The sequence below is a fragment of the Mauremys mutica genome, chromosome 1 (genome assembly GCF_020497125.1).
Source record: "Mauremys mutica isolate MM-2020 ecotype Southern chromosome 1, ASM2049712v1, whole genome shotgun sequence".
NCBI classification, from domain to species: domain Eukaryota; kingdom Metazoa; phylum Chordata; order Testudines; family Geoemydidae; genus Mauremys; species Mauremys mutica.
Window position 1 is genome coordinate 354,522,833 of NC_059072.1, and position 24,629 is coordinate 354,547,461.

General features: G+C 41.4%; 1 protein-coding gene across 2 annotated transcripts in view; it reads right to left on the reverse strand.

Moving 5' to 3' along the window:
• POLD3 (DNA polymerase delta 3, accessory subunit) overlaps positions 1-24,629 on the reverse strand; it is a 45,061-nt gene that overhangs the window by 12,061 nt on the left and 8,371 nt on the right. The window contains exons 4-9 of one of the 2 annotated variants that reach the window (XM_045022521.1): positions 22,394-22,433; positions 20,613-20,745; positions 18,141-18,405; positions 13,129-13,201; positions 9,622-9,784; positions 8,179-8,288 (exon numbers count right to left, since the gene is read on the reverse strand). In XM_045022521.1, coding sequence (XP_044878456.1) covers positions 8,179-8,288; positions 9,622-9,784; positions 13,129-13,201; positions 18,141-18,405; positions 20,613-20,745; positions 22,394-22,433 — 784 coding nt within the window. The remainder of the gene's footprint in view (positions 1-8,178; positions 8,289-9,621; positions 9,785-13,128; positions 13,202-18,140; positions 18,406-20,612; positions 20,746-22,393; positions 22,434-24,629) is intronic. The other variant, XM_045022522.1, reaches the window with a different exon arrangement.

Consider the following 24,629-nt stretch of genomic DNA (forward strand, 5'->3'; position numbering starts at 1 on the left):
GCGCAGGGCAGTGGGGAGAAGTGCCTTGTATCACTCAAGAGGCACCATTCTGACTAGCTTACGTGGCTGTAAGAAGAGTCCTCTTCGGCCCAAGTGAAAGTTGCTGCTATGTGAGGCTTCAAACCTGGGGAGAGCTAGCACTGGGGGGAACCTCCTCCTCCAACCTATTGCTTAATAAGAACAATGGAAGAGTTGGATGGGGGGGGAAGAGGGGATGCACAGTTCCTGGTGGACTCCACCTCCTCCTTGCCTCTGCTGGCTGTACAGCAGCATGCATACTGTAGTGGGATCTGTAACTATCCCAGCCGATTAGGTCAGTGTTAAGAGTTCTGACTGTGCCAGGCGTGTGGCCAACTGACCTTCAGAGGTGAAGCAGGGCTCAAGTGAAAACAGATGGCTGCCAATGCTAAATAATAAATTACACTCTTCAAACCAGGACTCAATCTCATAACTACTCCACCGACCGAGACACCGAAACACAAACAGCGAGCATGATCACATGACTCGGTATTTCACCTTGCTGCAAACAGTCGACATGTGGCAAGTGTCGTGCAAACACCAGAACCTAACATTTCTTAATGTTTTGTATGAATACTGTGTGTGCCCCAGCTTCCTCCTATGTGTTGCACAAGTATCTAGGTGGTGGGACAAGGGCGTGTGATCGTGGCAGAGACCCCTCGAGGGCAGGTCTGACTGCTATATAGCTCCCTGGGCCTAGTCAATAGCAAGACACACCGTGTCCTGGCAACTGATGGCCAGGGTCCATGCTCTGCAAGGAGCCGGCCGAAGGAGCTGGAGACCAAAGAGAGATGCCCGGGAAAGAGACAAAGGATGGAGGACGGGCAACTGGACGTGACTACGGGAGGGCTGCTGGAAGCTGGGTAGTCACTTGGTTTGGGACTCGTGGGGGATCCAGAGCCTTGCTCTCCACCCCCCTCCTCGAAGATGGACTTTGCTGAACCTTCCTACTTTCTCTGCTAACAAGAACTGTTATATGCTGCACTCCAGATGACTAATAAACCCTTCTGTTTTACAACGCTGGCGGAGAGTCACTGCTGACTGGGAAGCTGGGGGTGCATGGCCCTTAGGGGGGCACGTCAGGCTCCCCCGGTGTCCTATTCAGGTGGACTCGCTGCGGGGAACTCACGGCGTAAAACACATGCTGAACACACTGAGGTCAGACCCAGGAGGCAATGAGGCCAAGGAGGCTCGCACTAGTGAGTGTGTGCCCTGCGGGGTGCCACCCTACAGGAGGGTCCTATCTGAGCTTCATTCAGAGCGGTTCCAGAGCTCCAAGCCTCTTCACCCGTGACACCTAATCATTGATCTTTTCTGCAGGTTCTACCTGCTGAGATAGACAAAGCTCGCTACTGGTCTTTCCCAGGTGAGAAGCTGCAGCAGTTTCAAATTCTCCTCATTTGCAATTATTCTGAAAGTAACTACAGTCTGGAAAACTCCTTTGCAAGACTTGAATCATTCACCAAAGGCTAGCCAGAGATCTAAACCTACTAGCATAAGAACAACCATACTGGGTCAGACCAAAGGTCCATCTAGCCCAGTATCCTGTCTTCCCACAGTGGCCAATGTCAGGTGCCCCAGAGGGAATGAACAGAACAGGTAATCCTCAAGTGATCCATCCCGTCAACCATTCCCAGCTTCTGGCAAACAGAGGCTAGGACACCACCCCTGCCCTCCTGACTAATAGCCATCGATGGACCTATCCTCCATGAAATTATCAAGTTCTTTTTTGAACCCTGTTATAGTCTTGGCCTTCGCAACATCCTTTGCCAAGGAGTTCCACAGACTGACAGTGCATTGTGTGAAGAAATACTTCCTTTTGTTTATTTTTAAACCTGCTGCCTATTAATTGTATTTGGTGACCCCTAGTTCTTATGTTATGAGGAGGAGTAAATAACACTTCCTTATTTACTTTCTCCACACCAGTCATGATTTTATAGACCTCAATCATATTCCCACTTAGTCATCCCTTTTCCAAGCTGAAAAGTCCCAGTCTTATTAATCTCTCCTCGATATGGCAGCCGTTCCATACCCCTAATCATTTTTGTTGCCCTTTTCTGAACCTTTTCTAATTCCAATATACCTTTTTTGAGATAGGGAGACCACATCTGCACACAGTATTCAAGATGTGGGCATACCATGGATTTATATAGAGGCAATATGATATTTTCTGTCATCTTATCTATCCCTTTCTTAATGATTCCCAGCATTCTGTTCACTTTTTTGACTGCTGCTGCACATTGAGTGGATGTTTTCAGAGAACTATCCATAATGATTCCAAGCTCTCTCTCTTGAGTGGTAACAGCTAATTTAGACCCCAGAATTTTATATGTATAGTTGGGATTATGTTTTGCAATGTGCATTACTTTGCATTTATCAACATTGAATTTCATCTGTCATTTGTTGCCCAGTTTTGAGAGATCCCTTTGTAGCTCTTCCCAGTATGCTTTGGATTGAACTATCTTGAGTAGTTTTGTATCATCTGCAAAATTCACCACATCACTGTTTACCCCTTTTTCCAGATCATTTATGAATATGTTGAACTGGACTGGTCCCAGAACAGACCCGTGGGGTACACCACTATTTACCTCTCTCCGCTTTGAAAACTGACCATTTATTCTTACCCTTTGTTTCCTAACTTCTAACCAGTTACCAATCCATGAGAGCCCCTTCCTTCTTATCCCATGACAGCTTACTTTGCTTAGAGCCTTTGGTGAGGAACCTTGTCAAAGGCTTTCTGAAAATATAAGTACACTATATCCACTGGATCCACCTTGTCCACATGCTTGTTGACTCCCTCAAACAATTCTAGTAGATTGGTGAGGCACGATTTCCCTTTACAAAAACCATGTTGACTCTTCCCTGAGAGATTTTGTTCAATATATGCCTAACAATTCTGTTCTTTACTGTAGTTTCAACCAGTTTGCTCAGTACTTAAGTCAGGTTTGCTGGCCTCTAATTGCTGGGATCACCTCTGGAGCCCTTTTTAAAAATTGGCTTCACACATTAGCTATCCTCCACTTCTCTGTACAGAAACTGATTTAAATGATAGGTTACAAACCACAGTTAGTAGTTCTGCAATTTCACATTTCATTCGTTCAGAACTCTTGTGTGAATACCATCCGGTCCTACTAACTTATTACTGTTTAATTTATCAATTTGTCCCAAAACCTCCTCTAATGACACCTCAATCTGGGACAGTTCCTCAGATTTGTCCCCTAAAAAGAATGGCTCAGGTTTGGGAATCTCCCTCACATCGTCAGCTGTGAAGACCAATGCAAAGAATTCATTTAGTTTCTCCGCAATGGCTTTATCATCCTTGAGTACTCCTTTAGCATCTCAATCGTCCAGTGGCCCCACTGGTTGTTTAGCAGGCTTCCTGCTTCTGATGTACTTAAAACATGTTTTGCTATTACTTTTTGAGTCTTTGGCTAGCTGTTTTTCACATTCTTTTTTGGCCTTCCTAATTATATTCTTACACGTCACTTGACAGAGTTTATGCTCCTTTCTATTTTCCTCATTAAGATTTAACTTCCACTTTTTAAAAGATGCCTTTTTGCCTCTCGCCGCTTCTTTTACTTTGTTGTTTAGCCACGGTGGCTCTTTTTTGGTTCTCTTAGTATGTTTTTTAATTTGGGGCATATATTTAAATTGAGCCTCTATTATGGTGTCTTTTAAAAGTTTCCATGCAGCTTGCAGGGATTTCACTTTTGGCACGTACCCTTTAATTTCTGTTTAACTAAACTCCTCATTTTTGTGTAGTCCCCCTTTCTGAATTTAAATGCTATACTGTTGGGCTGCTTTGGTGTTTTCCCTGCCAAAGAGATGTTAAATTTAATTATATTGTGGTCACTACTATTACCAAGTGGTCCAGCTATAGTTACCTCTTGGACCAGATCCTGTGCTCCACTTAGGACTAAATCAAGAATTGCCTCTCCTCTGGTGGGTTCCAACACTAGCTGCTCTAAGAAGCAGTCATTTAAGATGTGAAGAAATTTTATCTCAGCATCCCGTCCTAAGGTGACATGTACCCAGTCAATATGAGATAGCTGAAATCCCCCATTATTATTGTGTTTTTTATCTGTATAATCTCTCTAATCTCCCGGAGCATTTTGCAGTCATCATCACCATCCTGGTCAGGCGGTCGGTAGTATATCCCTACCGCTATATTTTTCTTATTCAAGCATGGAATTGCTATTCATTGAGATTCAACTGTACAGTTTGGTTCATTTAAGATTTTTACTTCATTTGATTCTACGTTTTCTTTCACATATAGTGCCACTCCCCCACCAGCACGACCTGTTCTGGTCTTCCGATACATTTTGTATCCTGATATTACTGTATCCCATTGATTATCCTCATTCCACCAAGTTTCTGTGATGCCTGTTATATCAGTATCCTCATACACAAGGTACTCTAGTTCACCCATCTTATTATTTAGACTTCTAGCATTTGTATACAAGCACTTTAAAAAAATTGTCACGTTTTAGCTGTCTGCCAACATGATGTCATTGAATGGGATTCTTTTTCATTTGACTGTTTCTCATGAGAGCCTACCCATATTTTATGATCTTCTATCCTCTACTCCTTACTAGGACAGAGAATCTCCATTAATAGATCCTCCCCTAAGGGATGTCTCTGTCCGAACCATGTGCTCCTCCACACCTGTTGGCTTCCCCCAGCTATTAGTTTAAAAACTGCTCTATGACCTTTTCAATTTTTAGTGCCAGCAATCTGGTTCCATTCTGGTTTAGGTGGAGCTCATCCTTCCTGTGTAGGCTCCCCCTTTCCCAAAAGTTTCCCCAGTTCCTAATAAATCTAAACCCCTCCTTCCTACAACATTGTCTCATCCACGCATTGAGACCCTGCAGTTTTGCTTGTTTAACTGGCCCTGCGCGTGGAGCTGGAAGCATTACAGAGAATGCTACCATGGAGGTCCTGGACTTCAATCTCTTACCTAGCAGCCTAAATTTGGGTAGGGGTTTGATCTGTTTACTGATAGTTATACCAGTATAAAGGTGCCTTATACCAATACAGGGTAATGCGTTTCCTGAACTGCAATAAGCTATACAAGTATAACTGCATCCACCCTAGCGAGGGTTTTGACACTAACTATACCGATAAAATCAAAGCAGCAACACTTTCTAGCCTAGACAAAGCCTAATTTGGTAAACTGATTATAACTGCATTGCTCAAGTGAAAATCTTCTAACCCAAACAGGATTCGAACAAGGAAGGAGCTTGGATTCACGAAGCACTGGAATCAATTATGTTCTTGTTCTTATATTATACACACACTGAATGTTATGCATTACTGCTGACGACACACTGCTCTTGTCTGAGTATTCCAATGAATTCCAACCCCTCCTTGTTTTTAAATCAGATTTGATTGAGAAGGTCTTTGCCTAAGCAATAAAGGCACCAGTCTTCTGGATTCAAAACTGACTGGGGTTGGCTACAAACAATTTAAGTGAACTTGGGCAAAAGGAGAAGAGGCGTAGCACTATGCCAGGACTATTTACAACACCTATAAGCTACATATTCAGAGACAGGATACCGGACCAGATGAACCACTGGTCTGATCCTGTGTGGCAGTTCCTATATTTCTAATTTAATTAAGAGTCTGGTGGTGCCATTCTTAGAATAAAGAGACAATGAACAGAAAACTGAAAACAAAGATTTTTTAGAGACACCAAGACAGGAAGAAGAGAAGACACATATCCCTGGATCAAATTTTGAGGGAAGTGACAGGATAGTGTACCCAGAAGACCTAACCACCCAACATATAATAATCCAGAGCAGATATTGAATGGGAGAGACCAGAAGAACTCTAATGTAGAAGAGACACAGAAGTGTTGGTGTACAACAAACATGATGCACTTGCAATGCAATATAGCAACAAAAAAGAAGGCCAATGGAACTTTGGGTTACATATGCACAGCAATGGAATAGTCTCTTTCTTTGGCTCTACTAGAAAGAAACTTGAAATGATGCATTCGGTTCTGGTCACTTTCTTACCAGAATGATATTGACAAATTGGAAGAAAAAAAATCATAGAAGGGCAACGAAAATGATCAGGTGGCTAGACAGGCTGATTTTAATCTTCCCTCATAAGAGCTATGTAAAGCAGCTTGGGAACTAAAGGGAAAGGCCAGATAACATGAAGATGTAAATACCAAGGAGGGTGAGCAGGGTTTTGTTTTGTTTTTTAAAACAGTGGTACAAGGAGTTGTACTTAGGAATAATGTGACTAAATTAAGAAAGGGAAAATTAAGATGGAACATCAGGAAAGTCCCTGAGAGATTTAATCAGCCTGATTTCACAAGGGAAGTGGTAGAAGTCCAATCATGTGGGACATCTAAAACTAGATTGGACAAAACGTGAACAAAGAAAGCAATTCTGAATTAGCAGGAAGACTGACAAGATAATCTAAGGTTTCAGAGTAGCAGCCGTGTTAGAGGTCTTTCCCACCTCTAACTTCTATGACAACGTCTATTCGTTTTAGGAATGTTTCTCAAATACTGCACAGTATTTCTCATAAAGCAAGAGTATCAATTCTCATTCTGTATTTCAACCCTTTTCCAATACAATCTAGTATACTTTTGTACCGTTTCTTGTTGTGCACTGAATGATGGTTTCATTCATTTTTCCAACAATCTCCAAATTCTATTCCTGATCAGCTCAACGAATGACTGGTTCATTTAACATGTATTCCCCAGTTTGGTTCCCAATTATCTACATTGAACAGCATCTGTCACCTCAAATAAATATAGGTTAGGGGTTTGTTACAGGAGTGGGTGGGTGAGATTCTGTGGCCTGAATTGTGCAGGAGGTCAGACTAGATGATCATAATGGCCCCTTCTGACCTTAAAATCTATGAGTCTAAATACCCAAATCCTTTGAAATCTGGCTCTACTGTTCTGCGTTACAGGCCCCAAAGTTCTGTGCATTCAGCTTCTATCAAAGTCAATGAGAACACGGCTACCCCTCTGATATATGAGAGTCAAGAACACTCAGCATGTTGCTGGGTCAGGCTGTATTGTTTTGCCTCCCGTTTCTCTATTATCTGTTGTGACAATGTTCCTCCTCTACCTTGGTGGGTCCTGCGCTTATTGGCGAATTTGCTGGCCTCACAGATTCACCCTGTGGGTCGGTAAACAGCCCAGAGACCTTCCCCTCTGGTAGAAGCCACAGTCCAGGTCCATTCCTCCTATGTTTGATCAGGAACTGGGAGGTTTGTGGGGAACCCAGGCCCACCCTCTACTCCAGGTTCCAGCCCAGGGCCCTGTGGACTACAGCTGTCTAGAGTGCCTCCTGCTACAATAGCACGACAGCTAGAACTCCCTGGGCTACTTCCCCATGGCCTCCTCCCAACACCTTCTTTGTCTTCACCACCGGACCTTCCTCCTGATGGCTGATAACGCTTGTACTTCTCAGTCCTCCAGTAGTGTGCCTACTCACTCTCAGTTCCTCGCATGCACTTCCTCTCCTCTGGCTCCCTCTGGCCTGACTGGAGTGAGCCCTTTTATAGCATCAGAGGGGTCTTAATTAGAGTCAGGTGCTTAACAGCCTCACCTGACTCTTAGCAGGTTAATTGGAGTCAGGTGTTCTCATTAGCCTGGAGCAGCCCATGCTCTGGTCACTCAGGGAACAGAAAACTGGCCTGGGTCTATCACAACGTATTCTTGAAAATCTCATTTTTAGTATTGTCATCCAAACCATTTCTATAAACATTATGAATACTCAAGATCCTAAAAACTAACTCCTGGGGCACCCTACTAAATGAACTGGTTATGACACTGAGGAGGGAGCTACACCTTTCACAAGATATCAAAGAAACCACTTTGCACAAGTTAGTGCAACTGGCAGCATACTCGCTGAGGACAGAGCCAGGTCTGAGCTAAGCTACAATAAGACCAAATTACTTGGGGCCTCCAGAATGCACACTGAGGTGGCTTGTGGCAAAAATATTGAGAGAAACTCAGACTGCAGCCAATTGCATGGATACTGGGCTCACAAATACTTCTCGGGTCTTCCAAATTTTTCCCTCAACTGTTACCACCACCCAAAGCTGTTAAAGTCATCACTTAATAATATGGTCAAAACAAGAACACCTGTTCCAGGTTTCCTTGGTTAGTTTCTTGTAATCACATCTTTTTACCTTCATCTTCACTGCTGTCAGACTGAGGTCGTTTGATTCGCCTCCTCTTTTTCTTCAGATTTTCATCCTCTTTCTCCTCATTATCTGACGTAGCCATCCTCTTCGCTCTACTGGCACAAAGGAACAAATTGAACATGCTTCACATCTCTAAGTGTGCTTATAAAAAAATGACACACAGATTTAGGCAACTACAGTCTTCAGATTACAAGGAAACCAAGTACCTCACAGACATCTCCAAAATGCACAACTAAGTACTTAAGTGGATACAAACATACGTATGGACTTTTTTTTTTTTTCCCCTTTTTAAGATCATCCTTCTCACCCATTCCCAGCTCTTCATATGGTGAACATTTCTCGAACACCCCTCCAGTGCAGAGGGGTTTGTCTAGAACCTCACCTCGCTTGACCAAGGTAGCCTGGCAGGAGTGCATTACTGACCTCGTCACCACAGCTCAGCCTTCTAAGAACTAGTGTCCTAACAGACCCACTCAGAAGTTATTTTGATAGACTCCTTGCCACTGACTATGAGGTAGTGTCTCAGATTTCTGGAGCCATTTTTTAAAGACTTTTTAAATGTAATCGCATTTTGCTACTGGAAAAGTAAAACAGCTTCTTTCTTCTTTTAGAGCTGGCGCGACATGCCAGACTAAAAGCCCTGGAGGCTGAAGGCCTCTGCATATTCATAGAACAGGTAAACCCAAGTAGTCTTCTCTACACTGCACTGCCAACGTGCAGTTTCCAGGCCCTTGGCTTCTCAAATGAGATGATCTACAAGGAGGCCAATTAGCAGCAGCTGTGACAGTGAGCTGGGTGATGTGTATACCTATGCAGCAGGAAATGGAATGAGACCACCAATTAATTATACCCAGGCCACCGAACAGCCATGAGGCTGTAATGATTTTTGGTCTGTCAGCTTGGGTTGGATTAAAAACACAGGACTGCGCTTAATTTTACTTGGAACGTCACCCAACGTAATTCAGTGTCTTAAAAAGCAGCAGTACATCAGTTACTCCAACCATCAAGCAGAACTTCACATGTTGAAAGCTGTCTGTACACATAAGTTTGAGAATATAAATCCAGCCTGCAATACAGGTGCTCTTGCCAGCTCCCCATATTGCTCTCAGAGGTTACCAAGTTTGTTCAACATGGGCCACAACTCAGAGGTTGTTTCGTAGAACACGCCCCCGCCCCCCCCGCCCACTGGTGATTACCTGGACCCCCGCCCTACCATTTGCAATGGCATAATGTCCCTACTGTAGCTACAGCTATTGCTTACATGGAAAAGAAATACTAGGAAAGAATTTTAATATATTTTTAGCTGTCTTTAATGCAATTTATGTTGCTGGAAACAAGGATTTGAGCCAGCACCACGTGCCCAGGCAGCTCTCTGCATAGCATCAGCAAGCAGTCCTATGGATCAGCATTTGAAAACCATAGCTCTACCTTCTTTTGTCCTTTTGCTGAATTTTCACAGGCTCCATTTTCTTCCCAGGTTTCTCCACTGCTGCACTGGGGGGTGATTTTGGTTCCGTTACCGAAACTGAGGGCTTGGCTACTGTTTTTTCTTCCTTTGGCTGTTCACACTCAGAGCTGACTTTAAGCTTATCTGTGAATAATACAAACAAAGTAAGAGCGCACACTGGTTATTCAGCATGGACTGGAAATGACAAAGGAATTAATAAACAGTGTCTGCATGCAAAAGGAAAGGTTGTAGTCTCAGTCAACCAGAGATGGAAGACGTCACTACAGACCACATCCAGAAGCATCAAGGGATCCTATATGACCTTACAACTGCAAGCCATACCAGAAAAAGGGCACCACCACACTTCCTGAAGGGGCAGGCATGATCCCCTTTACTGCTCTAGATAAATCCCTCAACGCAACATAATTTCCATCTTCTGGGTTCAGCTCAGCCACTTCATTCCTATCCAAGTCCAAATATTAGTCAGGTACGAGAAGCAGAGAAACAGCAAAATCTAGGACTGATGAAGTGTAGATGGAGCTGTGTTTAGCTTCTATGATTGTGACACGGTAGCCCACGATTATTATTTGTATTACCGCAGCACCGAGGAGCCATAGTTATAACCTAGGACCCAGCTGTGCCAAGCTCTGTACAATCACAGACTAAAGAGATGGTCCCTGCCCCAAAGAGATTACAATCTAAGTACAAGACAAGAGACAACACATGGACACTGACAGACAGGGGAGTACAAAGAACCAGAGAGACAATATTGGTCAGAATGATAGGCAGTGGTCTTATACACCAGCAGCCTAACCACGATGCCTTGATTTCACTCAGCAGCCTTACATGAACACTGAACAGGAGAGGTGACAAGCTAAAACCCACATCTTAGATACTTCAAGGAGCAAGAGAAAGTATTCAACAACTGAGTCAACAAAACCTCACGATCAATGGGATCAGAGACTACGGACAGCTCTAATAAAATTGCCATCAGCATCTTTCTGGCACCCATCCCTTGGCTCATGCTGAATCAAGCCATCAGTTGGACGTAGGTTCATCAAAAATGGGTCAGCTGCTTCATCTAGCAAAGTTTCAGTGATCATAAGAACATAAGAACAGCCGTACTGGGTCAGACCAAAGGTCCATCCAGCCCAGTATCTGTCTACCGACAGTGGCCAATGCCAGGTGCCCCAGAGGGAGTGAACCTAACAGGCAATGATCAAGTGATCTTCCTCCTGCCATCCATCTCCATCCTCTGACGAACAGAGGCTAGGGACACCATTCTTACCCATCCTGGCTAATAGCCATTTATGGACTTAGCCATCATGAATTTATCCAGTTCCCTTTTAAACATTGTTATAGTCCTAGCCTTCACAACCTCCTCAGGTAAGGAGTTCCACAAGTTGACTGTGCACTGCGTGAAGAAGAACTTCCTTGTATTTGTTTTAAACCTGCTGCCTATTAATTTCATTTGGTGACCCCTAGTTCTCGTATTATGGGAATAAGTAAATAACTTCTCCTTATCCACTTTCTCAACATCACTCATGATTTTATATACCTCTATCATATCCCCCCTTAGTCTCCTCTTTTCCAAGCTGAAAAGTCCTAGCCTCTTTAATCTTTCCTCGTATGGGACCCTCTCCAAACCCCTAATCATTTTAGTTGCCCTTTTCTGAACCTTTTCCAGTGCTAGAATATCTTTTTTGAGGTGAGGAGACCACATCTGTACACAGTATTCGAGATGTGGGCGTACCATGGATTTATATAAGGGCAATACTATATTCTCCGTCTTGTTCTCTATCCCCTTTTTAATGATTCCTAACATCCTGTTTGCTTTTTTGACCGCCTCTGTACACTGCGTGGACATCTTCAGAGAACTATCCACAATGACTCCAAGATCTTTTTCCTGACTCGTTGTAGCTAAATTAGCCCCCATCATATTGTATGTATAGTTGGGGTTATTTTTTCCAATGTGCATTACTTTACATTTATCCACATTAAATTTCAGTTGCCATTTTGTTGCCCAATCACTTAGTTTTGTGAGATCTTTTTGAAGTTCTTCACAATCTGCTTTGGTCTTAACTATCTTGAGCAGTTTAGTATCATCTGCAAACTTTGCCACCTCGCTGTTTACCCCTTTCTCCAGATCATTTATGAATAAATTGAATAGGATTGGTCCTAGGACTGACCCTTGGGGAACACCACTAGTTACCCCTCTCCATTCTGAGAATTTACCGTTAATTACTGATCCTAGCTAGGTAACGCATCTCATCTATGACACAAAATGACCATCTGCATGTTGAGCAGCAAAAGTCAGAAGACTTTTCATTGTTTGTTATTGCCAGTCTTGAGATAAAGTTTCTGAGGCTAGGGAAGACACATATTAGTTCCCAAGAGCCAAGTTTCTCTCAGCTCCCTTGTTCGGGCAATGCTGCTCCATCCTTTCAGTCACCAGACAAAGGTTATTGAAGGGGTGTATTCGCAGGAGCTCAGTACCAGAGTAGTACACAGCACACCACACACAGCAACAGAGTAGAGGAAGAAAGTCATTTATTCCAAATTAGTTACCTTTCCATTTTATGTCAGCCTCTCCACTTTTTAGAACATGTTCTTTTGATCTTGGGCTCTTTGTAGATATTAAGTATTTAATTGGATTAATGATAATAACTGCTCATATAATTTTAAAGTTTATGATGACAATCTCCTCACCTCACACTGTCATACCTTAACGGAACAAGGACTTACAATGGAAACCTAAGCAGATCTCTATCACTATGATCAGACACTACTCTAATATCATTTATGAAATGTTCAATGCTAGATTCTGCACTGTGCAAAATCCAACAGATTTCTTTCAGAGCAACATTACCAATACTACCCTCAACTTTGTTCCGGAAACACCTCCTTGGCTCCTTCTCCTTTTCTTGCTACTGGTGCACATTTGAAGAAAGTCTTACACATTCACTCCCCAAACCCTTTCCTTTCAGAATCTTCACATGACTTCACTTAGAAAAATCTCCCTCATTCATCCATTCCAATTGTCCGCTCTTTATTATCCCACAAATGATCTAAATTCCAAGACCAGCTACCTCCTCCTCCTCTGCTTTTTCTCTCAAATCACTACCATTAACACACTCTGTGTATAGCAGTTTTCAGGAACTATTTTCAAGTTGTCAGTTCTCCTGTCCCAAAAATGCTCATTTTAAATCAAAAATTATATGCCATAAACATTCTTCCTGGGTTAAAAATCTGTATTACAAGTGTCAGTCAAATTGATCTCCACCTAATAAGTTTCTAGTATGAAATATTCCACTTACAACACTCTTATATAGCAAAGAATACAAACTTGTTATCATCCATATTTTCACTGCTTCAATACTTTACTAAAACAATGATTTCCTAATGTTCCAAAGTAGTCCCTTACAACAATTAGCGCACCCATTACCACAATGATTTCAGGAGACAGATGCATATTATATCATGCTTACTCATGGCAGCTTTTCCAAAAAAGTTGCTCATTGCACTCCCTTTGGGTGAAACTTTGCTGCTTACTGTAGTTGCCTGCAAGTAGAGATAAGAGAAACAGTAAGACGGTTTTTCATACACAATCAAAATTCTAGTAAAAACAAGAATTAACACAAGACCTCCACCAAACCTGGCACATGCAGCCTTCAAAATACATAATACTGCAGTCTCTAGATACATAAAACTCACTAATACAACATACTGATTTTCTTCTTGTCAACAGCATGTTTATGGGAAAACAAAAGACTGAATTTCTCCATTGCAGAGACTTCATCTTTCAGGGAATTGTTGAAGGAGCATGGGACTTTTCACTCCTAGGTCACCAGGTCAAGGTCACTCCAGATCACAAAGTCATTCCCATCTGATGGCTGTTCAGCATCATTTACTAAATAAGCTGCTGGGGTTCAGACCGATTCCCAGTGAACAAATGTTCGTATCGAAAAACGCCACTACCCCAATTTGCATTGATTGACAAAAGACCACCCAAAGACTGAACCGGCCATGGAGATTTAGCTACCCCATTACAATGACACATCAGAACAGTGTAAAGGAGTTTGCGCTTCCACTACGCGTACTGTACCTGTTCTATAAACATACCCAATCTGCAGGGTAAGAGTTTCAAAAGTGCTAATGGGCATTAGATCCCCGAGTCTCATTGACTTTCAATGGGAGTTTACTGCCCAATGCCTTTAGTCTCCAAGACCATCAAGCTAGCATATTTCACCATCCCTAAATTCACTCTGAACCAATGTATGTTAAATTATGAAAACAGATATTGTGAAGCAACCTAACCATTTTTTTAAAATATCCATTTATCTGTCATAGTGTTTTAAAAACCTATTGACATTCCTCTAAATCAAGGTCTAATCTTCCTGCCATTCCTCTCTTAAAAAAAGTCTGAATACTATGAGTTTCCTACCTTTCTCAGAAGAAACAGGGGATAAGAGTTCAGTATTTTGGCCATATGAAAATCAAGCTGCAAATGCCTCTCTCGGAGTCCAAACTTTAATGACCCTAACATAAGTTATCATCTAGGGAGATGTCATGGATACTCTAAGTTCACATGCCAGTAACTGTTAGGAACAGTTAACTTTTCAGTACCACAGAGGGCAGGAACTTCAGCTGGCATAAATTGGCATAGTTCTACTGGACATAATGACTAAGGCCACCAAATTATAAGTTATCACTATTTAAGAACTGCCCTGACATCAAGACTTTTCAGAAAAGACAGGATAGAAGGCCGAGAGAATAAAAAAACCCTCAAAGTCTAACAGCAAGGTTTTGTCAAACTTTCCAAACAGACTGAGTTTCTGCATCCTTTCAATAGAGTGTACTGTTGGTGCAGCCGAAGAGACTTCCCTTTTTCCCCCATCTGTGAATGAACGAACTAAAAATGGATACCAAATATTAAGATACTATATATTGTGTTGTCAGACAGAAGTAGTAGGAAAAATAGAGAACCAGCCTGCATCAACAGTTGTGATTAAATGAAGTTATATGTGTAAAAGGGAAGTCAACTATAAGTGATACAACTTTGGACAAAATGTTGTAAACTTTAATGACAGGGTTTACCTCAGGGGCAAATCTGTTAGGGAAAAGGGGTTGCATTCATACTGATTTCTTGTAGTTTAGTGATAAAGTAATATTTGCGATCAAACATGCTTATGGTATCAAGTTAGAGAAATACATCTGTGCCGAAAGAGGCAGTAAATAAAAAAAGACTGAAGTAGTATGTTATGAAGACATTTGATCGCAAAGTAGAATAATCAGAACTGTACTGATCAATAAAGCACAGACTCAACTGCACGATATTTACAAAGGTCCCACCACTGTTGTTAAAATAAGAAGTGGAAGATTTATACAGCTGTACCAGCCTACTGGGGAGCAACTGTTCTTTAAGTGACTTTGAATTGTATAATGGACCGTTAAAACAAGTTTAAAGAATGCCGAGGGGCTTTGTATTAGCAATATGAACTTAAAACTGGACATTTCAGCAGCTAGCACAGCGCTGATGGAGGCATTGCAACCTGAGCAAGCATAACAGCAAAGCTGGCCAAGGGAGGTCCCACATAGGAGCCAGGGAAAGTGAGGTAAGTTATGGAGGTAAGTTGCTGACCAGAACAAACCATCCAGTGTGTGATGTATGTCCCAAGGTGGTTGTACCAACAGCTATGATAAACTTGTCTTACGCAGGCTCCTATGACAAGATGTTTTGCACAAAGAGTCATTCTGTACCAAATGACTGGATGATAGCTAATGTGACGCCAATTTTTATTTTTATTTTTTTTTGAAGGGCTCCAAGGGTGATCCCAGCAATTATAGGCCAATTAAGCCTGACTTCAGTACCAGGCAAATTGGTTGAAACTGTAGTAAAGAACAAAATTGTCCGACACATAGATGCACATAACGTTGGAAGAGTCAACGTAGTTTTTGTAAAGGGAAATCATGCCTCACCAATCCACTAGAATTCTTCGAAGGGGCCAACAAGCATGTTGACCACGTGCATATAGTGCAATTAAATTTTTCAGAAAGCCTTTGACAAGGTCCCACCCCAAAGGCTCTTAAGCAAAGTAAGCTGTTATGGGATAAGAGGGAAGGTTCTCTCATGGATTGGTAACTGGTTAAAAGATAGGAAACAAAGGGTAGGAATAAATGTTCAGTTTTCAGAATGAAGAGAGGTAAATAGTGGTGTCCCCCAGGGGTCTGCACTGGGACCAGTCCTATTCAATATAGTCATAAATGATTTGGAAAAAGAGGTAAACAATGAGGCGGCAAAATTTGCAGATGATACAAAACTACTCAAGATAGCTAAGTCGCAAGCAGACTGCGAATAGCTACAAAAGGATCTCACAAAACTGGGTGACTGGGCAACAAAATGGCAGATGAAATTCAATGTTGATAAATGCAAAGTAATGCACACTGGAAAACATAATCCTAACTATACATATAAAATGCTGGGGTCTAAATTTAGCTGCTACCACTCAAGAAAGATCTTGGAGTCATTGTGGATAGTTCTCTGAAAACATCTACTCGATGTGCAATGGCAGTTAAAAAAGCAAGCAGAATATTGGGAATCATTAAGAAAGAGCTAGATAAGACGACAGAAAATATACTGCCTCTATATAAATCCATAGTACACCCACATCTTCAATACTGCATGCAGATGTGGTCACCCCATCTCAAAAAATATATATTGGAATTGGAAAAGGTTCCGAAAAGGGCAACAAAAATGACCAGGGGAACGGAATAGCTTCTGTATGAAGAGGGATTAATAAAATTGGGACTTTTCATCTTGGAAAAGAGATGACTAAGGGGGAATATGATAGAGGTCTATAAAATCATGACTGGTGTGGAGAAAGTAAATAAGAAAGTGTTATTTACTCCTCATCACATGAGAGCTAGGGGTCACCAAATGAAATTAATAGGCATCAAGTTTAAAATAAACAAAAGAAATTTCTTCACACAACACACAGTCAACCTGTTGAACTCTTTGCCAGAGGATGTTGTGAAGACCAAGACTATAACGGGGTTCAAAAGAGAACTAGATAAATTCATGGAGGATAGGTCCATCAATGGCTATTAGCCAGGAGGGGCAGAAGTGGTGTCCCTAGCCTCTGTTTGCCAGAAGCTGGGAATAGGCAATGGGGCGGGGGGGGAAGATGATCACTTGAGGATTACCTGTTCTGTTCATTCCCTCTGGGGCATCTGGCATTGGGCACTGTGGGAAGACAGGATACTAGGCTAGATGGACCTTTGGTCTGACCCAATATGGCCATCCTTATAGTCTAAAAGACTGCAAAATTCCAGCCCCACTTGCAAAAACTCAAAGGTAATGCCTCATTTTCTGACTGGATAGTGAGAGAGAACAACTCTCATTTTTGACTGGACATTTTGAATCTTCAGCAGCAGTATGGTCACCATATCATTAGTCCACACCAGTACCTCCAAAACAGGAGCCAAGTGGGACCACCCAGCAGATATGGGATAAAACAACCCGTCTCCTTCATCACATCACTTTCTGAAAGCCAAAGACACCTGGAAGGTAGACGACTGGGGTCCCGGGCCGCCCACCTGGGAATCCTCCTTGTGACATCAAATACTATCTTGGATAGGCACCTTTCCCTGTCATTTTCTATTTTACAGCAATTCAGGCTGTCTGCTAGAGCACAGGGAAGAGTTGTCTGTTCTTCCCTCCCCCTGCATTTGCAGTGCCAACAGTGAACAGTGAGCTGAAAGCTGACAGCTGAGGAAAAATCTGATAAATTATACAGAGTTTTTCTTAGTTGATGGATTACTGAAATTGGGTACAAATTAGTAAGGAAGTTTTCATGCTTGGGTATGAGCTTTAAAGAGTGTCACAGTTATAGCGTGTGTCCTTGTTTTGTAAAAGGTTCCAATCGGCTTTGTTGTAAAGTATCTTTGAAACTAAACAAGTTACAGTTGTTAAAGATTGTGAAATGGTGTATACGTCTACCACAGTTAAGTTTCATACTGCCTTTTGAGTTCTAAGTGTACACAGACATAAAATGAGATCAAGTATGCAAGCCTCTTAAAAAAGGTGATATGGGTGATCAGTTAAGCAGTTTGTTTAACTAAGGTTTGAATTATCTTTATTACATGGACATAGTTCCATTGACTGCAATAGAGTTACCCTGATTTACACCAGCTGAGGATCTGTCACAAAGTCTGAAGGAGAGCAAAAAAAAGAAAAAACCACAAAAGGCTTGGAAAATAGAATTTCTAAGTGAATGAGGCACAAACTAGCTACAGAAAAAATGACTGAGCAGAATCATCCTACTAAACCATTAGATATTTTAAATGAGGAGAGGGTTTATTCTTGGGCAACAATGAGGCTAGAATTCGAAGCAATAGGAGGGAGTTGCCACTGAGAACATTTATTTAGATTGAAGAGTAAAAGTGAAGTTAGTAAGGCTATTATCCAAACAAACTGTCAAAGGATGTTGAGGTAACTTACAATTGTTGTCTCTTTGGACTCTGGTTTAGTTTCTTTATTTGTGTCTTGGGATTTGGAAGCTGATTTTGTAGCAAACATTCCCATGATGCCTTTGGGCTGAGGGGAGGGCTGTTTAGCAGTTGATGAGACATGACCATTGATTGTAGGCACATTGACAGCATGTGTGTCATTTGGTGTCTGGGAATCAGCCTGTGCAGACGTCTGAACTTGAGAAACTTCAGCTGACGTCCTGGGGACTGCAGCAGCACACTGAATGGCACTAAACCTGGGTGATGGAGTGAAAAATTTAATTAGCACTTTAACGTCTTATTTTCCACCTCAGCTTCCTCTCTAGTAGTGTCTTGCTTTCCTGGTTCTATAATATACTGTTATGGGGAAAAGGAGCAATTTAATTCAGGCACGGACTACAAAGAAAAGCTAGCACACAGAGTGGGAGAGACGTCACACTGAAACAATCATTCGAACATGTCAGCAGGGGTTGAAGCATTAAAATACAAAACAAGCTGATCAAATTTCAATGAGGAAAAACACTTGTCATTACACAATGGGAAATGGGGAGGGAAAGTAGCTCTATTTTATTCCTAAATTGGTTACATTTGTATTACCAGTGAATCACATGCTAAAGCTTTCCATACAAATATAATCATATTTTGTAAATATATTTCATCTGACAGTCTACAACATGAACAATCTTATTTTCAGAATTTCTAATGCACCCCTCACAGTAGTAACAAAGCTTCATGAATAGGTGAAATAGGTAAGTATTCTAGATTGAGCCATACTATCCAAGTGGCTCAGAGGACATCCAAAACATTTGGAGACTCAGTACAAAAAAGTTATTTCTATGCCCATTTTGGATATAAGGAACACATCCTTATACGATCTGAAATGTGGTTGATTGGGGACACTGAGGCACAGAAGTTAAATCTAACTTGCTCAAGGTTACAAAGCAATTCACTGAGGTCCTGAATCCTTATTCCCCCTATGTGAACCACTAGGTCAACTCCCATCCTGATTTTTCTTTGAAACACCCAAGCACTATGGGAGCTGGTAAGAACTGCACTTTCTGATTGATACAATTAACTTATAATTGAGTATTTGTTTTATTTGTTACATAAATAAAATCTCTTACCATTCCACTACCGTGCCATAGCATTATATAAGCACAGCTCATGATTAATTTCACATTAAGTAGAAACTAATATATACTAACAAACAACATAGTCACTAATGTAGTTTAAGGTTGCGAGAGGACATACCCAATCCACCCAAAACCTTACAAGAATTAAAATAAGAAGGGAAAAGATGTGTGCATTCTTTTCCACCTTTACTTTGCCTCCAAAACTAACAATAACACACTCCAACACCCCATAAAACTTTCACTGCCATCTCCAGACACCAATAAGTAATACATACCCCAACTTCATCAATTTCACACCAAAATGCAAAACTTTAACAGTGAACTCTCATTCATTTACATCAATTATATCAACGGATCAGCATATCTGACTGTCACACATTCCATATATTTGGGAAGTTAATCTGCCTTAACACTGCAGAGGTCACTGTTAAGGTTTTGCATCTGCACTACACCTCAATGAGAAGCAGTGTGATTACCCCAAATTAAAACCCATTATCCACTGACTTCAACGGCCTTTGGATCAGGCCCAAAGTCCACAGGATAGTTTTCATGTTGAAAACCAGCTGTAAGATTTTCTGCTTTTTGTATATGCGTTAAAACCCAATAGCTGACTATTACATTAATACAATTTTCAGAAAGGAGGAACTACAACAGTCATTCTAAATTTACTCTAATTAGGTCACAAATTCACAAGCTAGAATGACAATACGGAGAAGAATATCTTATTCCTCTGCCATGCCCAACCAGTTCAGCTCATAATAGCCAGCACTGCCTGCAGTGTAAGTCATCTCTGAACTACAGGCTGCGGGTTTTAAATTCAGTTAGAAAATTGGTGTTTGTAAAACAGAGATGCATAAATACAATAGAGATAGTAATTTCACAAGCGGCTCAAACGTGGAGTCATTATCTAATAGCTGTTTGGAGGCCTATTTAAAGTTACTTTGGTGGCTTTAATCCAGTCCCTTGCGGACAAATGCCGACCCAACAGAAATCACCTCCGCAACTGGCATTACTTGACCCCTGCTATCAATCTCGGAAAGGAAAAAGGACTAACCAGCCATGGAGACAGAATTCTCCTCAATTCAGAGGTGATCCCTTTCCCAATCAGATGTGGGGAAGGCTTGCACTGCCTCTGCCCAGACTATCTGTTCAGTACAAAAGGACATCATTCTCCAGGGCACCTTTTAGAGGAGGCAGCAGACAGAGCACAGGAGTGGGAGTCAAGTGAAGAGTGCTATATAAACGCAATTCATCAGCCCTACATCCGAACAACGTTAAAAGGAAAAGGGGGTCCAGGAAGAACATTCAGACAACAGCACTGCTTAACTCACTTGCTGCAGTTCTGCAGGTTTGTCTTGACAATATCATAGTCGGTATTGTAGAGGGGCCCGCTGTCCTTCAGCATGGCTTTCTGAATGCTGTAGACATGCACACTAGCAATCGTGGCTAGCTTAGACTTCATTGCTGAAAATCAACAGGAAAGCCCTTCATTAGCACAGCCGGCCTCAGTCGAAGACGGCAGAAAAGCTGGAGAGCGGTCTGTTTGATCCCAGGGGTCTAACTTTGAGAAAGCATTCTTGGATCTTAGTAACACCTGTTTTTGACCTATCCACTGACTCAGAATTCAGGCTACCGCAAGCACATCAAACCTGTTCTCCACTCTACAGTGGCTTCTCACAGAATGCTGAGTAAATTCCAAAATCTGAATCCTAATCTTCCAGCTGCTCTGTGGCCTGGATCCAGGATATCTAAGAGATTGCCTAAAGCACTGGGCTGAAGGCTGTGGTTGACAACTCTCCTCTTGCACAACTGAACTTTCTATCATAAGGGTAAAGTTTATCTGCGTGGGAGACAGAGCTGTCATGGATGCCAGTCCCGGGCTGTGAAATGGACCATCATAAACCTCAACACCTTCCATTCCAAGTTCAAGGCATATTTTTGATCTGCTTTCTCTAATATGGGTCTATTATAGGAGCGAATGTGTGAGGTTCTGTGGCCTGCAATATGCAGGAGGTCAGACTACATGATCATGATGGTCCCATCTGGCTTTGAAGTCTATGAGTCTAATATAAACTCATAGCAACATGCACATAAAAGACAACAACTACAGAAAAAACCCTATCGAAACAACATTCTCCACCATACACACAACTCTCTTCCTGGAGAGAGGATGAGAGAACAAAACACGTAGCAATGTTAGTCACTGTCTAATGTACTACTGGAGGGTGTTCAGATACTATGGTAAGGAGCACAGTACAAGAATGGAAAAATCCCATGTTAGATTTATTAAGTTTTGGTTTTCAACAGTGAAATGACAAGAGCCTGACTAGTGAAGCTGGAAGGTTAGTACTGAGGCATTTGCAGGCTCAACCGAACAACAAAAATATCGGTATATTATCTGATGCCAAAGTCATCAGATGGAAATTCTTAATGGCCTGTAGTCATAAGCGTTTAGGCTGAGAGTCATCAGATCTCACAAGCAGACAGTTAGATGAAAAACCAACAGCGAATGATCCCAGCTGCTTCAGAAAGCAATGTTAGCAGTTTAGTAAGTAGCACTTCCCATTCAGTACTTAATCAAACATCCCTGCATGGGGTTATGGGACACTATGCTGTAGAGATGTCTTTCAGATGAGACACTAAGACACTCAGGGCTAATGAAGATCCCCACTGCACTTCCCAGAAAGTAGGACTGTTGACCCCAGTGTTCTGATTTTGCCTAAGCTTCCCTTGTAGTTTCACAGTCAGATTCAGTATTCTTCCCTTCCCATCGTAAAATGTCGTGAGGTGTTGCTGTGCACAGTTCCAGTACTGCTGCATTCCAGCCTAGAGGCAGCTCTCTCAGTGACAGGTGAAGTGATCCCTTGTTCCATAAAAGAAGTGCCACCTAAAAATCAGTTACTAAGCTACAAGTCTGAGAAGTGATGCTATGGGGGCTCAGATTCTGAAAGTTCTAGGAAAAAAGCTAATGAAAGAATATACACCTGAATCCAATAATTTGATTAAAATACCTGAAGACAGTGTGAATAAGTGACAAGTTTTTAAGCTTTTTTTACATTTTTTTTCTCTGAAGGAACAAAGTTACAAAACCATAATTCCCCAAATCACCTACCTTCCAGTTTATCCTCTCTCACGACTGCAACCTTGTGGCACTGTAAAGAAATGATAATTTATCACAATGAGGAACCAAGGTCTTGAAATTTAAAGAAAACAAAAGAAATGGTCAATGGATATTTGATGCAGCTTTATAGCACAACAAAACTTGATTATGGCTCTGTCATAATAGTCTTTTGGGGCACTGTAGGCCTACGTTCCTGGGGCAATATCCCCCAAATCACTACAACATTGGAGAAACACCCAATCCTCAATCTCTGGCAGCAGCAGATGAAGCAGTAATGGAACAGCTGCCCAAATGCATTAGAACAAGAACAATTGTGCAGCACGGTAGGTGTGCACAAGCTAATGTAGCTGACATATGGCTGTGCCAGGAAAAAATCTGATGCATTGATCAATCTCAGTTGTAAGCATTTAAGATGACTGACACATTACAATATCAGAGGGGTAGTCGTGTTAGTCTGGATCTGTAAAAGCAGCAAAGGGTCCTGTGGCACCTTATAGATAACAGACGTATTGGAGCATGAGCTTTCGTGGGTGAATACCCACTTCGTCGGACGCATGCATCCGACGAAGTGGGTATTCACCCACGAAAGCTCATGCTCCAATACGTCTGTTAGTCTATAAGGTGTCACAGGACTCTTTGCTGCTTTGACACATTACAGTTAACGTGGTTAGCGCAGACACGGTTTTATACAATGAGAAACTGAGCATTCATCCAACAGCCAGAGAGACAGATCCAGGAAAACGTGCTCCACAATGTGCATGTAATTCCTGATTTGAGATCTACTGATGAAAAACTCTGTCCAAGAGCTAAGTATTATTATTGTGTACAGCTGGATTACCATGTTAAGAAGATTGCAATCCATGCAAAGAATATCAGAATTCATGGGTCTGACAACATTCATCAATTGCATGTTCATTCAATACCCACAAACAGGCAGTCGAAGTGGGAGGAAAGAGAAATCTGGGAATAGTCTAAGAGCCAAGGATAGGAAAAGCAGCAGCCTGAGCCATCCCTTGAGCGTTGGAAAAGGTAGTGGAGCAGTGTGATAACAGTAAATTGAGCATGTAGTGAATAAAATAAGATACTATGAAGAGAGATCTATGAGGAGTTCAATTTCGATCTGTCCACTCAAGTAATTCTTGCGGTGTTAAATCTACAGCCCTGCAGCAGCCCCTCCTGAGAGGAGTCAGTACTGCAAGATCATCAAGATCTCTCAAATTAAGAAACAAGGTTTAATCTGAAATGCATGACGCAAGCTCATTAGTCTCCTCCACATTAAATGACCTTGTGTCAGATAAAGCCTCATCTACTCCAAAATCTGTCATCTCTTCCAACACCAGGCCTTTTCTTTCAGTTCCTACAGCTCCTCTCAAAACTTATTATTTTTCCCCATGGAGTACTAATAAAATGCTGCTCCTAAGTATTATCTTCCTTGTGTGTCATTCTAATTACATGTTTTAATATCTCTCAGAATGGATAAAAAAAAATTAATTATAAATGGATGTTCTGTATTTAATTTAAATACATTTTGATTTAAAAAATTAAACTTGTTTAAAACTAAATTTGACATTATGACAGCGTACAATCTATGTTAAGGCCTAAGTTTACTGTAATCTATTCAAATCATGTAAATGAATAAAAAAAGCTGCATCAATGAGCCCTCCCCAAATCTATGAATTAACATATTTTGTTTTATTAGTTATATACAGAAACGGGGAAAACGATCTTTAACTTTTGAGGTCATCTTAAGCTTTATAAATGTCAAAATGTTATGTACAGCATTAGTAAATATCAGTAGTATTTAGTCTTTACAACAGAACAAATCCTGGTATTTATATTGTTTTTCAAATGTAAGTATTTTCAATTTTTGCTTACAAAAAAGCTTTGGCCCTTATTACTTTGGGTTTCAGTTTAGCTGGCAGGTGCAGAATTAATACTTTCTTCATTTGGACTAGCTCATTCAACTGATTAGAAGTTGAAAAAGCAGTAAAGCTTGTTTTCCTCTTCCAATCTATGGATAAAACCGTGGTGTGAGCTTTTATCCATAAAGATGTGAGGATGAGATCTACTAATTTTAAAAACAGAAAGGACATGGGATCAGATTTTCAAATGTATTTAGGCATCTAAAGTGGGATTTTCAAAAGCAACTAAGCAATTTAGGCTCCTAACCCCCATTAGTTTCAATGAGAGTTAGGCACTTAACCTACTTAGGTGCCTAGTGGGATTC